This window comes from Astatotilapia calliptera, chromosome 23, assembly GCF_964374335.1.
Source record: "Astatotilapia calliptera chromosome 23, fAstCal68.1, whole genome shotgun sequence".
NCBI lineage: Eukaryota > Metazoa > Chordata > Actinopteri > Cichliformes > Cichlidae > Astatotilapia > Astatotilapia calliptera.
In genome coordinates, this window is record NC_137443.1 from 32,825,339 (window position 1) to 32,841,864 (window position 16,526).

At 39.8% G+C, this 16,526-nt stretch overlaps 1 protein-coding gene across 1 annotated transcript; it reads right to left on the reverse strand.

The window, feature by feature from the left end:
• Positions 1-4,490: 4,490 nt before the first annotated feature.
• Positions 4,491-11,952, reverse strand: cldn10e (claudin 10e). The gene is made up of 5 exons (XM_026157572.2): positions 11,499-11,952; positions 11,240-11,401; positions 10,513-10,594; positions 10,298-10,411; positions 4,491-5,403 (listed from the first exon to the last, which is right to left on the reverse strand). Exons 1-5 carry the CDS (start codon positions 11,728-11,730, stop codon positions 5,010-5,012), a joined length of 984 nt encoding a protein of 327 aa, XP_026013357.2. The 5' UTR covers positions 11,731-11,952; the 3' UTR covers positions 4,491-5,009.
• Between the last annotated feature and the right edge of the window lie 4,574 nt (positions 11,953-16,526).

The window sequence follows — 16,526 nt, forward strand, 5'->3', positions numbered from 1 at the left end:
TCATATCTGTTATTGTGTAATAACAGAAGACAGCATGGTTTCTGGATCATGTTCATATGGGGCTTATTTGCAATGGTAGACCTTTAACCTGTGTTTGTGGATGAAGTTGTTTCTGAGTACATCGCAGTCTTTTGCGACTTAAAATTGGGGAAAATAATAAAAAAATCCTCCAAAATTTATAGAGATAGTTTTCTGCATTTTGGTGAACCATTGCCTAACTTTATGTCTGAGTGTTTCATGTCGTGCTGTTGTAAATAAAACATGCATTTATGCGATTTGCCGTCATTGCATTCTGCATTCAGCCAGAACTGTCTTATCCAAGCTGTCTTGTCATTTCTGTAAATAGTCTTTTGGAATAGATCTCCAAGCTTCGTCAAGGACATTCCAACGCTCTTTGAATGTTGGCTGCCTTTTGTTTCATTCACTGACAAGATCATCCTACATTACTTCAGTAATGTTGAGATGCTTTTGCATGATGTTTCTGAATCTAAGCTTTTCCTTGCTCATAATGTTATGAGTTCCTCAAAACATCTCTCTATCTTCCTCTTTCAGTCTGATGGAGGGAGAGGATCAAGAATTTTCCTCACGCTTTAAATGTTTTTTCCCCCCCATTGATTCTAGTAGTGGTAACAAAGCACAGTAGTTTATATGGTTTACATTTAGGTAAACCAACCTTTTTGGATAGTTAACTACGTGTGGAGTTACACAGTGAATTATACAGCTAGTTAGAGTGAGAATTCACGAGAGGGATTTAAAAACCACATTACCTCAGTTTCGATGGATCTGCTTGTCTATGTAAAAACAACTCGACCACGTTGTTTATGTATAAACAGTAAGCAGCCATGCCTGACACACCTGCATGAGGGAGAGTTGATGACACACGGGGAAAAACACACACAACAAACCAGTAAGTGGGTGTTCCGAGAAGCTTCTGAAATTGTGTCTTTTATCCTGTCTTCCTTCTCTCACCCCAAACGGTCATGGCAGATGGCCCCGCCCCTCCCTGAGCCTGGTTCTGCTGGAGCTTTCTTCTTGTTAAAAGGGAGTTTTTCCTTCCCACTGTTGCCAAAGTGCCTTCTCATTTGGGGATCATCCTATGGGTCTACCTTACAATATGAAGCACCTTGAGACGACTGTTGTTGTGATTTGGCGCTGTATGAATTGAACTGAATTGAATTGAATTGAATTGAATTGAATTGAATTGAATTGAATTGAATTGCAGCTCAGGCTTTGTACATGCAAATAAATGATACTCACAGCCGACCACATGGAAAGTAGATGCTGTTTATCAGATCCCATTTATACTTCTCTGGTCTCCCCCAATGTGTCTGCACTCCAATCCAAAAAATGCAATCACTATGCCAGCCAAACCAATGGAGAAACTGCTCAGCAGAAGCTCCCTGACTCCCTGAAGGTGTGCTGAGACAAAGTCCGGAATGGTCAGGCCCCACCATATCTTAAAGACCTCATTATAACATATTATCCCAAAATAGCACACCAGGGTCAGAGTGCAGGCTTACTTTTCGTTCTTTCTCCTTTGGTCACCTCATTTTCTTCTTTCTTAAAGGGCCATTCCAGCATATTGTGTTTACTCAGGGTACTCATAAGTATTAGATTAAACAAAAGGCTATGACATTTAAAGCAACACACACAGAAATATCAGAAGTTTTATCTTTCACAGGTTTTCAGCTAAATACATGGAAACAAATTAAGTGTTTTTGCCTTAATAACAAAGTGCCTAAAGATACCATTTAAAATGGGCAAAGTTGGTTGGTCCTGGCTCAGCTTCGGCGCCTAACAAGCTCAACACTGGACCCACTTCAGTTTGCCTACCAGCCTGGCATTGGAGCGGATGATGCCGTCATTCACTTCCTACATCGTTCCCTCGCTCACCTGGAGACCGCTGGAAGCACTGTGAGAATCATGTTCTTTGATTTCTCCAGTACCTTCAACACCATTCTTCCCTCGGTTCTGAAGGACAAGCTGGAGAACTCTGGAGTGGACCATCACCTCACTACCTGGATTTTGGACTACCTCACCGACCGACCACAGTATGTGAGGACTCAGGGCTGTGTGTCGGACAGGGTCGTCTGCAGTACGGGGGCCCCACAGGGAACGGTTCTGGCTCCGTTCCTCTTCACCATCTACACTGCAGACTTCTCCCACAATTCCACCCAGTGCTTCCTGCAGAAGTTCTCTGATGACTCTGCAATAGTTGGCCTCATCACTGATGGGGACGACAAGGAGTACAGAGGTCTGACCCAAGACTTTGTGGACTGGTGCCAGCTGAACTACCTCCAGATCAATGCCAGTAAAACCAAGGAACTGGTGGTAGACTTCCGCAGGCACAAGCATTCTCCACTGCAACCACTGAACATCCAGGGTATGGACATTGAGGCTGTGGACAGCTACAGGTACCTTGGTGTTCATCTGAACAACAGACTGGACTGGACTCATAACTCAGACGCCCTCTACAGGAAAGGGCAGAGCAGGCTGTACCTGCTGCGGAGACTCAGGTCGTTTGGAGTGGAGGGCCCACTCCTGAAGACCTTCTATGACTCTGTGGTGGCTTCTGCTATCTTTTATGGTGTGGTCTGCTGGGGCGGCAGCATCTCTGCTGGGGACAGGAAGAGACTGAACAGGGTGATCCGAAGGGCCAGTTCTGTTCTAGGATGCCCTCTGGACCCAGTGGAGGTGGTGAGTGACAGGAGAATGGCGGCTAAGCTGTCATCCCTGTTGGACAACGTCTCCCACCCCATGCAGCAGACTGTGACAGCACTGAGCAGCTCCTTTAGTGGCAGACTGCGGCACCCACGGTGTGGGACGGAGAGATTTCGCAGGTCTTTCCTCCCCACTGCTGTCAGACTCCACAACAAAGACTTTAACTGAACAAACACACACATCCACACATGTGCAATAACACTAAGTGCAATAATCTTTTCTGGCATCGTTGTATTTTTACTCAGTTGTATATAGTATTTGTATTCGTATTCTATTTTTATCTTATTGTATATTTTTATTCTATTTTATTCTACTGTATATAGTATATTATTTTATTCTATTCTGTACAGCTGTGTACTGTATTTATTCTTATTGTATTCTAATTTTTGCATCATAACTTTTGCACTGTCCACTTCCTGCTGTGACAAAACAAATTTCCCACGTGTGGGACTAATAAAGGTTATCTTATCTTATCTTATCTTATCTTAAGTTGTTCCTTGTGTGTAGACACAGCACTGTTTCATTTCTTGAGTTTGCTGCCTTTTTTATGCTTGAATGTTTCTCAGGTCAGCATTAAGTGGTTCAACAAACAGATAAGTTTGTTGAACCTTGGACTGATGTGAGAATGAGTGAAAAAGTGAAAGACCGAAAGGTCCAAAGAAAAACTTTGAAAGACCTTCATAAAGCCTGGAGAAGTTTCTCAGAAACACTTTAAAAAAACCAACAAGAAAGTTGTGCTCCTTGGAAGCAAACTAAAAAGAAATGCATAACACTTTAAGATTTTTTTTCTGGAGCCCTCAGTTGATTAAAAACAAGGGAAATTAGGATTAGTAGCTAAAGTGACAAGAACAGCAACTGCAAAGCACTCCACTACATAGCCCTCAAATGAATTTTACCTTTAGTATGTTGTATATATATACACACACACACACACACACACACACACACACACACACACACACACACACACACACACACACACACACACACGAACACACACACACACGAACACACACACACACACACACACGAACACACACACACACACACACACACACACACATGAACACACACACACACACACATGAACACACACACACACACATGAACACACACACATGAACACACACACACACACACACACACACACACACGAACACACACACACACACACACACACACACACACACACACACACACACACATATTTATATAGTTTCTTAATAAAACCCACTCTTATTTTTTCATTTACAGATTCATTTACTTCTAACATTACTCAAATAGGCTATTTTTTGTTTGTTTGTTTGTTTTTATAAATGTTTACCAACTGTTATGTACTCTGAGTTGTTCAACTCAGAAAATATTTATAACATGAAGCTAACATTTTCCAGAGCTTAATTGTTATTGTACTAAAGATTAATTTGAGGGGTCAGGTGGGAGGCACTGACTGATTGGTTTTTTTTGTTTGTTTGTTTTTTCCTGCTTGATTATGGTCATATTATTTCTATCCATTTGACCCCTTTTAACTTTCTATTGTGACTTGTAGGAATAAACTGTGTTTATAACAAACAGAAGATAGCAGCTTTGTATTATGTGGTAAGAAATGTATTATGTTCATTGTGTCAAGGCTATGCTGCAAGGACTGGTTGCCTGTGATCTTTGCTTGGGTTTCTATATAGCAGTTGCAGTGTCTGGATATTCTAACACTAAACACTTTGTTTTCAAGATTTTCCACAAGGTGCGATGCTCAATTGACAGAGATAGAAGTATTGTATTGTACTGAATCTTTATTTTGAACATGTTAAAATAGTATAACAACAACAAAAGAGGGAAAAAGACAAAGCAAACAAAACGAAAACAAAGCAATAATAATTATAACTTACATGTTCAAAAAGGAGAAGGAAGAAGCATCAACTTATTTAATCCCACCACATATCCACTATTTATTAACTAACAGTCTGCACTTTTTATTTTCTGTCCATCAGAAGTCTCTAGCTATAGATGAAATCACATTAATTGTTCTATTTATTTCCTCTAATGTGAAGCAGCCTACCTCCAGTAGGCCATAGCAAGTGTGCAACCCACAAACATCCAGCCTAGTATGCTAAGCAGTAGCCCCAGGATCTGACCCGGTCTCCTCCACATCCCTTTCATTTGGTAAATATATGCAATACACCAGCAATGATAAGAATGCAATTTATACCACATATTAAAATATTGAAGCATCTGACTGCTTGGTCATCACATGCTCTGAAGTTGTTTTTTTTTACCTAATAATTGATATTTGTTCAAATATAAGAGTTTTTGACATATGGTGCAATCTCACTCCCTAAAGTGCCTGACATAGAGGTTTGTGCCCTGCTTCTATGGCTGTTCCTGCCACTCCTCACTTCTGACAGACTTGATAGGCTAGACCTTGAAGAGAGGCCAGACTGTGACCCAGATCTTGATCCTAAATCTGTCTTCAGCTCAAACCTTTCAGACCTTTCTGACTGGGTGGAACGCCCTGACTTGGTCGTGCGTCTGGATCTTGAGGCAATGCTAGATAAATCTGAGCCCTCCGACCTTGATAATAGCTCAGAAATAGAGGACAGTTTGGTCTTGGATGTGATTTCCGACACTGTGGACAGAGATGTGGTGGACTTGTTTTGCAATGGGTCTGGCAATCCCTTGACAACCACCCTAAGGAAGGAGATGCACATTATTGTCAAACATGACAGTTACATGTTCCACTAAGCAAGACATAATAAAAAACAAATTAGTATTAATTGATAGGTCAGCCAAACTGTTGATGTTTTTAATTATTATTTATTATTATTTGCCTTCTTTCAAGTCATACACATTTACTTTCGATTATTCATCCTGGCTCTTCATGGCACTTCTACTACTTTTGGTCATTTAGGCTTCTGCCTCGGAGGTTTTGGCATACCTGCTCATTATTTTAAATGGCATGTCCTTTTTCTGTCTTCATCATTCTTCTGTTTTCAGTGCTCTAAACATTTAGCACAACTCTTCAGGTTTTGGGGGTACCAGCATTGGTAATCGTTAGCGGGAGTAGTCCTTCTGAGTTTCTGATGTTTCCTGTCCTCCACAGGAATGATTCAAGCATGGTTCTTATAAAGTCACGTGGATCCCTGTATTATCTGCCATTTTAGCAGCATCTCCTTGGCCTCTATACAGTAACTCTTTCCATTAACATCTTGGAAAAGTCCTGCATTTAGAATTGGTAATAGCTCTATCTCTACTGTTTCATTTCAAAGATCTTCACTAAATAGGTTGGTAGGTGCTGCTCTATCAGCCTTACAAGCCTTTCTTTCCACCCTCAGTCGTGTAGCGCCAAACACATCAAAGTTGCCTAGGAGGCTTAATGTTGTAAGGTAAGTCCTTATAATTCGAAACAGCTTTCCTTCCACTCATCTCCAAATCATTTGCACATCTTCTGCCTTACTTTTCTAAGTTACCAAGTCTAAATTCAGTCGGCATCGAGCTGGTGGTGGTATAAAAGTCTTACTCTTACTCCCACTCCTAACTCTTTGCCTCATTATGTTCTGTGTGCTCTCTACTGGCCTACAGCAGCACAAGCCTTAATGCAGTGTCTTCTCTCCACTGTTCCTTGCAACTCTCAGCCTTTCGTAGCCTTTTTTTCTCTCTGTGGGCCATCAGCGGCCCCGAGCATTATTGTCGGCTCTTCTCTCCTGTGCTGCAACTTTCAGCCTTTGTAGCCTTTCTATTCTGTCAATTATCAGAAGCCCTGTGCCAACGCTGCTCTTACCGCTTGCATTTTCAGTCTTTGCAGGTTCTCTGTTCTGTCAGCTATCTGCAGCCCAGGGCCTTAACCCAAGCTCAACCTCTCTGGCCTTTGATATCCCTCAGTTTTCCCTTCCAATCAAATGGCAAACATAGCCTGCCATTGGAGGGCCACTGCCAGGCCCAGAACTCATGCTGGTATTTTGGGTGGTCTGTTGTTGTTGCTCTTCTCTGTGCTTATGCTTCCTATGCCTTGCCATGCCATGCATTACTCCTTACATGCATAGGTTTCCTTTCCCATGGGCCAGAACTCTGCTGCAGTAAGATCTTTTTTTCTTTTGGGATCTTGCTCTATCCCCTTTCACAGCTGGGGTTCTGTTCTGCCAAGACGGACCATTGTAGTCTAATCATGCAATACCCCTATCTAATTTCTGTTCATTAATAAATTACGTTCATTCTTTCAAATAATTTCTCTTTATTGAAATAAGCTTCTGCATAAGTTCTTTAAGGACAATCTATGGTCTCTCATCTGTCTGCTCCCAGGTTCTGCTGGCTAAATTAAAGCTTTATCACTCCAACTTTATCATGTTGTCAAGGTGTTTGTCATCACTGGTCTAGTCCAGTAACACTCTCCTGGCTTTCTCCAAGCCAATCAGCACTCATGCTGTGTAGTTTAAATCTCATTCTCATTCTCCCTTTCTGTTCCGCTAAGACGAGCCATTGTAGACAAACCGCCAAATTTGTCATTTGTCGTGTTCATTCTTTCAAATGATCTCTCCTTATTGAACTACCCTTACCAAATACCAGATTTGACAAAGAGGGGCAGGTCTAGGGATGGGTATCGAAACCCGGGTCTTGTTGAGAACCGGTTCCCACTGTTTCAATTCCTTGTAATTGTTTGGCATTTTTGCAAACGATTCCCTTGTCGATTTCAGTCACCCCACATGACCTGGCAGGAAACATGGCGGCTCAAACGCTCAAAAGTTTGGTTATACTTTACGAGAACGGATGACAGCAGGGCAACTTGCAATACTTGCAAAGTAGATATTTCATTTAAGGGAGGAAACACTACAAAGATGCAAAAGCATTTGCTCACAAAACAAGCGATGACCTTAAATGAATGTCGTGTTTTTAATTCCGCTCCGGACTCAACCCAGCAGCAGCGGTAACGTTTGAACGTCCTCTCCCGTTAATGCGGCAGGTAAATAATCAACTAACAGTGCATATTATGTTAGCGCGATCTGCCTTATTACAAAACCTGCCATTACTGTGCGCTGCATTTAGGTGACCATGAGGCTCAGATGCTGGCAGTTCTCGCTGCAGTCTACCGGTAGCGTCTCCTTTCAGGCCAGGATAGACGAATGTCACCAAGCAGTGACTAAGTTTGTGGTAAAAGGCTTGCACCCATTTGCCACAGTATATCCCTCTGATTTTCGGTAAGTGAATGTGTTTAATTGTAGGCAGCAGAGGTGGGACCAAGTCATTGTTTTGCAAGTCTCAAGTAAGTCTCAAGTCTTTATCCTCAAGTCTCAAGTCAAGTCTCAAGTAATGTCAGGCAAGTCAGAGTCGAGTCTCAAGTCACTGGTGTAAAAGTCCGAGTCAAGTCACAAGTCTGAAACTTTGAATTTCAAGTCCTTTCGAGTCTTTAAAAAAAACAAACGAAGAAATAATGTTGCAGTTATGCTAAATGTAAATATTAGACCATGTAATTTTAAAATCTGTGTTTTTCTCAACACATACAAAATAGTGAACTTAGAAAATATACACAAATTGTGAAATTGCACCTCTTTAAAATGCAGCTCAATTAAACCTAGCTCCAAGAATAATTTTCACCGACAGTTCTGAGATAAGCTGCATGTTATTCTTGGATGCGGTTGTAGGACCAGCTTTAAAATCGCATGACAAAAATATCATACACATTAAAAAAAACTGTATCACCAACGTAGCCTGGACAACATTTGCTAGTTAGATGAAGTCAGCTATCTCATCTTAGCATATTTATATGCATATTTATAATTATACGGTTCTTGGAGTGAGTGCATACACTCATGAAGTTTAGTAACTTCCGGTCACTGCAACAAGCCCAGGTACAGTTTACCGACGGATGGGTGCAGGACCTTGAAATGCACCGTGTAGAACGAAAGACCATCGTACGTATCATAAGTTTACCAGTCTCACAAATCGTCTTCATAAATACACATTCCTTAACCGTTTATTAATAGGACCTTTGAGCTCAAGGGTAATTAATTAGTAGTGGAAATAATTTCTGGTACCCATCACAGAAATGTAGCAGTGACAATAATATTGTATGCTGTAATCGTACTGGGCAATTAGTGATACAAAAAACCTGTTTTATCCTGTGAATAAAAGTATGTGTTTTTGTCAATGTACCATAATAACAGAAGCGAAACGCAATATTGTGTCAGGACAATTCACTATTTATGCACAATAAATAAAGGAGCATAGCGCGACAATTTCTGTTCAGCACCAGACTTGCTTGTAACCTATATCACCAATTTTGTTAAGAAAAATGACGCATTAACTACAACAGCAGACTGACCTTTGTGTAAATGCTTGGAGCAGACTAACCTGTGAGCTGGAGTGTTCTGGGACGTTATATTTGATCTTTGAATGGCTGCAATCCAGTCGCCTCTTTGTTACTTCGGAAACATGGTTTGAACAATTTCTCTTCAACGACGTAATCCGATAACAACCGATCTCTTTACCCGTCGGCTTCCCGTGGCTGTCATGCGACCGGCTATTGCAGTTAATAATACAACAGCTTCTTGACATTTTTGTGTTTCTTTTTATCGCTGTGTGACTGATTTTAATTGAAAGCCTGCGTGCGCTAGTACCGCTTGCCACGAGTTCCCAGAATCCTTTGCGGTTCTACCCGTGAATGACGTCACATTTTCAATCTCCATATAATATGCATGTTAAATTTTATATTTGGGGTAAAATATCAAGTCTTTTCAAGTAAACCGGTTCAAGTCCAATTCAAGTCCCAAGTCATTGGTGTAAAAGTCCAAGTCAAGTCACAAGTCTTAGAACATTTTTTCAAGTCAAGTCTAAAGTCATAAAATTAATGACTCGAGTCTGACTCGAGTCCAAGTCATGTGACTCGAGTCCACACCTCTGGTAGGCAGGGACATTACTGGATATTCTTGTGTATTTACTACAGCATAATTTATGTTATACTTTGTTATTGCTACAGAAGAATATTTATTTTATTATTTTACATTTACAATTTTTTTTCCTGGGGACCCTGTGACACCACATTGAAGAGCCGTAGGCTGTGGATCTCTAAAGATCTCACTGTTGGGTTTGTAAGGCCATGTTACTCTTAAATTTCTATCTTGTTCAAGAGAAGATATAAAACACAGTTCTAAGCTAATCAACCTTAGTGTTCTCCTTATTTTTTTAAAAATTGATAAGAGAATCGATAAAGAATCGAACCGTTAAACAGAATCGAAAATGGAATCAGAATTGTGAAAATCTTATCAATTCCCATCCCTAGACAGGTCTGACTGTGTAACAAGTTGTTTGCCATTAAGTGTGTTGATTCATAACACAAATGATCCTCAATTTTGACAAAGTTGCAAAATAGACATATATTATTAAGACTTAAAATTAGTGATTGAGCCCATACACTTGGCAGGTAATGTTAACAGAGGTTAGCATGGAAAGCCGTTTTCCCATAGACTTATACAGGACTTCTTTTTGCAACCACCATTTTTACAACCATTTAATGGCCTTCAGATAGAAAGCATTGGCCTCATTTTTCCTACCTGGAAGCTACATTTCTCTTCTATACTGTCCAAGCACTTACTTTTTCTCTCTTCCACAGAGCGGTGTGCACACTGACCATAGATAAAAGGCACCACCAGTGATGTGAAAGGCTGAACCCACCCAGCCAAGAAATATTGGGGTGCCAAGGTTAAACCTGTTGGTTGCAAACCAGAGAGATGCTGAGATCATAATTTTAAAATTTCCGTTTTATTCAATGTCGGTTAAAATTTATTCTGTGTAACTATGGTTACTTACTGGAGTCCAGTGGGACCAGGGTCAATATGTATTGCATAGACATACTGTGCATAGACACCATACCCAGATGTGGACAGCACTCCTGAATGCAAATCAAATTTAAAAAAAATAGAGTCAAAAGTTACACTGGCTGCTATGCATATTGCATATGCAACATATGTTTGTATGCATAAGATATATAATACATTTTGGGGTCAGCTTGAAAGAAAGGCAGATGTGAAATGTAATCTAAGAGTCATAGATGCAAAATTATAAGACATTTTGTCAGTTTTCAACCAATTACTCATTAATTGACCTTTAAGACCTTGGTCGATTTGGGCCATGTTTTAATGGATTGTTTGATGATGACATCCCTACAACGTTTCATCAGAATTCATTCAGAATTGTTCAAGTTATCATATTTACAGACAGAAGGAATCTCATGCATTCTACCAAAATCATAACTGCCTGGCAGAGGTAAAAACTTGAATATTCTGGCAATTATTTCATGGTTCAGTGGTAAACGCTTCAAAAAGGATATTAAGTTACTGTGCTGAATGTCAACAGTAAGTTACCTTTATCCAGCCTTGACACAAATTAACCAGCAAAATCCATGAGCAGACAATGAATAGAACTTAAGTACACAAAGCCATCCCTTTGTGTACTTTTAGAAGCCCTCCCTTCTAAAAGAGTGATAATATGGTATTCACACCCTATGATTTTATAGTAATTAAAGTTAGACATTTACCACTGATGATGTGGCAACATCCACCAATGTAGATCTTCTTGTATTTTGATTGTACTTTTCCTCCAATGTAGGTGCACTCCATACCCAGCAGACTAAGTACAAACCCCAGCATGCCTACAGAAAGAGCCGACATCAACAGGGCTCTCACTATTTGGACATAGTCTAGAGTGACAATAAAGGACAGACAAAGGTTTATATAAACATTCTTGATTTGCAAATGAGAATAAATACAGCTTGAATACTGAATATGTTGACATACCTTCCACAGACCAGAGTACAGGGAAATCCTTACAGTTGGTGACAGCAGTTGAGTCTGTAAAACAAGATCTCCACAGACTAGTCCAGTGCCAGGCTACCTTGATGACAGCCGAACCTCCCATGCCCCCAACGGAGGCAATCTTCCAGCCCTCCATTGCCATAGTGCAGGCCACAAAGATCCAACCCAGTACCGTCATCAGGAACCCCCAGATCTGAACCACTCGAATTTTCATCGTATGGATTGTTGTTGTTTCCTTTCTAGATTTCTGACCCAGAAGCTTTTGTTTATTTAAGCTTGAATCCTTTTTCACCCAACTGCAAACCACCAGTTTGTTGAGTTTCTTTTTTAATTTTTAAGATGGTAGTTGGTGATTCAAGCAGTCCTCGGTCTCCAAACTCAAACAAATGCTCTTCTCAGAGAGAAGTGAATATCGTGTTTAAAAAAGGGGATGTGTGGTGTTGTTATCCAGATATTTCTTTTTGCATGTCTGTGTGGGATAAAGCAGTAATGCAGGTCCTCATGGGCCTGAGATTGCTTACCTTAGCATGTATCTCAAATTACCGGAGACATATCCACTGTTTTCAGACAGCTTAAAAGAAGAAGGACCTATTTATAGCATGAGGCGTTTTCTTTTCTAATTCATAATTAATACTGAGATTTGTTTTTATATCAGGCTTTTTAAGTTCCCTCCATAATATAGCTAAAAAGCATGGAATTTAAAAACGTCACAAAACCTTAAAATAATGAATAGGAAAGGTTACCTAATTAAAAGAGAGATTTTAGAATATTTCTTTACTTCTTCTGCATCTTCCACAACTGCTGGGTCAAACGGTACAATTTAAGGAAGGGTTGCCAGACTAAGGATGTAAAGGTCTAGCTTGATATTTTTTTCAATAATCCGATTGTTCAGTCTGACGTGACTAGCCGTGTCTGGACCTAAACCCCGCTGCAGGTCCATATATCAAACGATCACTATGGCATTACTGAGAGTTGAAAAACTGTCTAAAGTCTTTCATCTTTAATAAAATGATCAGCGTTCTGCTCTACCAGGTGTAACAATTGAGTTTAACATCCAGGCATCCATGAAAACTGAATTTATGACATTTAACGGAGTTAGAAGTTAGCAGGGAGTTAGCTCGCTAGCTTCTATCTAAATACAATATAGCATGTCAAAGGAGCTTGCAAGGAAAGCGTCTGGACTTCTTTAAGTTACTTGAAGACGTTTCACCTCTCATCCGAGAAGCTTCTTCAGTTCTAAGGTCAAATGGTGGAGAGTCCCAGATATAAACCTAGTGGGAGTATCCCCCCACAGAGGGACAAAAGGACCCCCTAATGATCCTCTAATCGCCTGAGCCAAGGTGTGATAAACCTAGTGGGATACTCCCACTAGGTTTATATCTGGGACTCTCCACCATTTGACCTTAGAACTGAAGAAGCTTCTCGGATGAGAGGTGAAACGTCTTCAAGTAACTTAAAGAAGTCCAGACGCTTTCCTTGCAAGCTCCTTTGCCTACGATGACCTGGATGACTGAGAACCTTCACAGACAATATAGCATGTCCTGACTGCGGGGTTTTGGAAACAAATTAAAACGTACAGCTCTGCTATCACTTCCAGCATAAATGAAGACAGAAAACTAAACAGCAGTGACGTTTGTAGGGTTACTGAAGTTGGGCTAGCTGGTATATAATGATGTGCTACGTGACCACTAGCGACACAGCTATGTTAGCATAATATAAACAAGCTAACTTTTTTTTCCACTTGATAAAAGTTAACGTGAGTGTTCTCGGTGGACATGAACAAATGTAATCGCATGGCAGGATGCTGTAAAAGGACCAAACTTCAGCCAGGAGAACAACTGAGATAATCCATCCACAATACAAGGTTAGTCATTCATATACTGCTGCATGGGCTGGGCTGTAGTTACATCCTAAGGTGTTAAAAACTGAGCTTAAATAAATGATTAGCAGTAATAAAAGCCGAGGGAGGTCAACAGTGATCACTGACTGTTTTAGGAGCTTTTTGAGATCAAATAGAAGAAAATACATAACATTAAACATGTTAACAACACAAAAGCCATATTAAACGCAGACTACTTTAGCCCCGGAAGTAGGATTCGTCGCGTCATCACTGAACAACCGGATATGTCATAATTCGGTACCATAGTCGGTGACCAATATACCAAAAGCTACACTCATCCACCCTCACTCTTTCCACACTCTATACTGTGCTATGTGATAGAGGCAGAAATGCTGCAAAATTAAATGTTAGCAAATAACTATTTCAAACTGATCCCCATTTTGATTCACAAAATGGTAACAAAGGTTCCCAGTTTTGTTTGACTCTGGCTATAAACCAAGTACAAATGGATTTGTGTCTAGCAGAATTTTTTTCTTTCTTTTTTGACATGTCATGTTTTAATATTTCTCCATTGCCAGCCATAATGAGACAGTGTGCCTTTAGTACATACCGATGTCTGGCATCTATATTTTATTATAAGTGCTTAACCAGTTACCCTTTCGATTTTTGGTACATATAATCCCGCTTTCCAACCATAGTGTGTTAGACTGAGATGCTATGAGTTACAGCACAAGCTGAGCTCCGGACCTCTTAATTTTCCAGATTTTACTTTCCAATTCTTAACTTCATGCAATTACCTCATAATGGGAACTCTAGAATGATGATGTGCTTCTTAACCAAGTTGTGGATGTGTAGGGGTAATGTAAATGTACAATATTGATGTGCTTTTACAAAGCACATCAGAAAAACATTTCTCATTGTGATTGGATTCCGCCTCATTTCTATAAAGGACATGACAGTTTATGGGATGACGTGCCTTGAGACAACTGTTAATGTGATATGCAACTATATAAATAACATTGAAATGAAACTGAATTGAATTTATGCAACAGACAGGGAGTTATTTTTGCCAATTTGCCTTAAATTCAGATTCATGAAATTCTTCCTCATATATATGGGGAAACCACAGACACATGGCCTGTTGCATATGGAAAAGATATATATATATATATATATATATATATATATAAAAAAAACCACCCAGCACGCCCCTGCGGGCGGTTTATCCTTCAAGCTCGGGTCCTCTACCAGAGGCCTGGGAGCTTGAGGGTCCTGCGCAGTATCTTAGCTGTTCCCAGGACTGCGCTCTTCTGGACAGAGATCTCCGATGTTGTTCCCGGGATCTGCTGGAGCCACTCGCCTAGCTTGGGAGTCACCGCACCTAGTGCTCCGATTACCACGGGGACCACCGTTACCTTCACCCTCCACATCCTCTCGAGCTCTTCTCTGAGCCCTTGGTATTTCTCCAGCTTCTCGTGTTCCTTCTTCCTGATATTGCTGTCATTCGGAATATATATATATATATATATATATATATATATATATATATATATATATATATATATATATACATATTATAAAGTTTCTATCTGTCTTGTGTGAAACTTGTGTGAAAAACATACAAGAGTGAAAACAGATATATATAAAAAATTATATAAATGAAACTTGTATGTTTTGGATACTTACTAAAACAATATATGAAAGTGGCCACTTTCATGAGTAAATCATATAAGCCTTATATGATTCACTATATGAAGTAGGCCACATCTGATGCAAGTCTTTTATAAGTTTTTTCTATTTCTTTTCCATATGGGGTCCCACATAAATGATATTAATAAAGGAGAATTGATGTAACAGGAATGAAACGCTAAAGAAACTAGGGACTGAATATACTAAAGGAGAAAAATATATAACAACAATATAAACACTAAAAAAAAAAACAAGAATCACTTAGAATCAACCTCAAAAACACACTGAGTCACACAAGCCACAACACTTCCATCCGTCTGTTTTCTTCCACTTACCTAATTCTGGGTTGGTTGGCTGCTGGAGCCTGTGCCAGCTGTTATAGGGAGAGAGGCAGATCCTCCAGTCTATCTCAGGTAGTCCCTACCAATAAGTCAAAAGATTGATAAACTGTCCCTTAAACTGATGCTATTCTGGCCCGCTGATTTTTGAAATAATAAAATCAGACTTTATGTATAAAAATTATAACAAGCAACGTATGAGATCACATTGCTTGATATTTCAACTAAAAGAGTGACCTTTACAAGTCTTCTTGAAATATGTAATAAAGCTGCTTGAAGCATTCTTCTCAATTTTGCCTCCGGCATTTAAGCTGCTAGTTATTAGTAATTTTGCCAGGACCTCACTGTGTGGCGGGCTGCATAATTACAGCATAGCGTCTTTGTGCTGCTCTAATTAGACTTAAATCTGAGGTAATGAGAGTTCCGGGGAGTGATGAATGTTCTTTTAGTTCAGATGAAAGAGCTCTTTTTTTGTTCCAAAGTTCACCCAGCTTATATTAAAGTTATTGTTAGTGTGGTAGAGAAATATACTGATATTTTGGAGGCTGGGCAGCCTTAATATCTTTATGAAAGATGGTTTAAATTAGCTTTAAATTAGATTCCCAGCCATCAACCCTAAAGAGGCCCCTCCCCTTGTAGGTACTTAATAGGCCTAACGCCTGAGCCTGCAACTTTTACAATTCACTAGCCAAACTCTCCCAAATGTCCTCTTTTCTTTATATGGGCTTTCAGACATATACAGAAATATATGTTACTTTGTTTCTTAAAACCTGCAGGATATTTAGACTGTACAGAAAAAATGAAAAAAATAACTTAAAAAAAGAAAAACATACCAAACTGTATTAATTCTGCCAGTCCACTGGTTTATAACCCACATTGTGTGTTTTAGATGCTTCTGACAAATGCTAGTATACTAAAGCAGACATTAACATTAACACTGAGATCACAGCTACCCTATACTGTTTGCTGCTGTTTATTGAAATGGTGCAAAACCAACAATTCAAGTAGAACCTCCCAATATAAACCTATATGCATGTGCTGACCTTCCAAATACTAGATTCCTTCCTATCAGTTTTTTTCTGATATCTGGCATTAACAAGGCATTTTTTTCCCAGAGAACTGCTCCTCACTGTATCTTTTCTC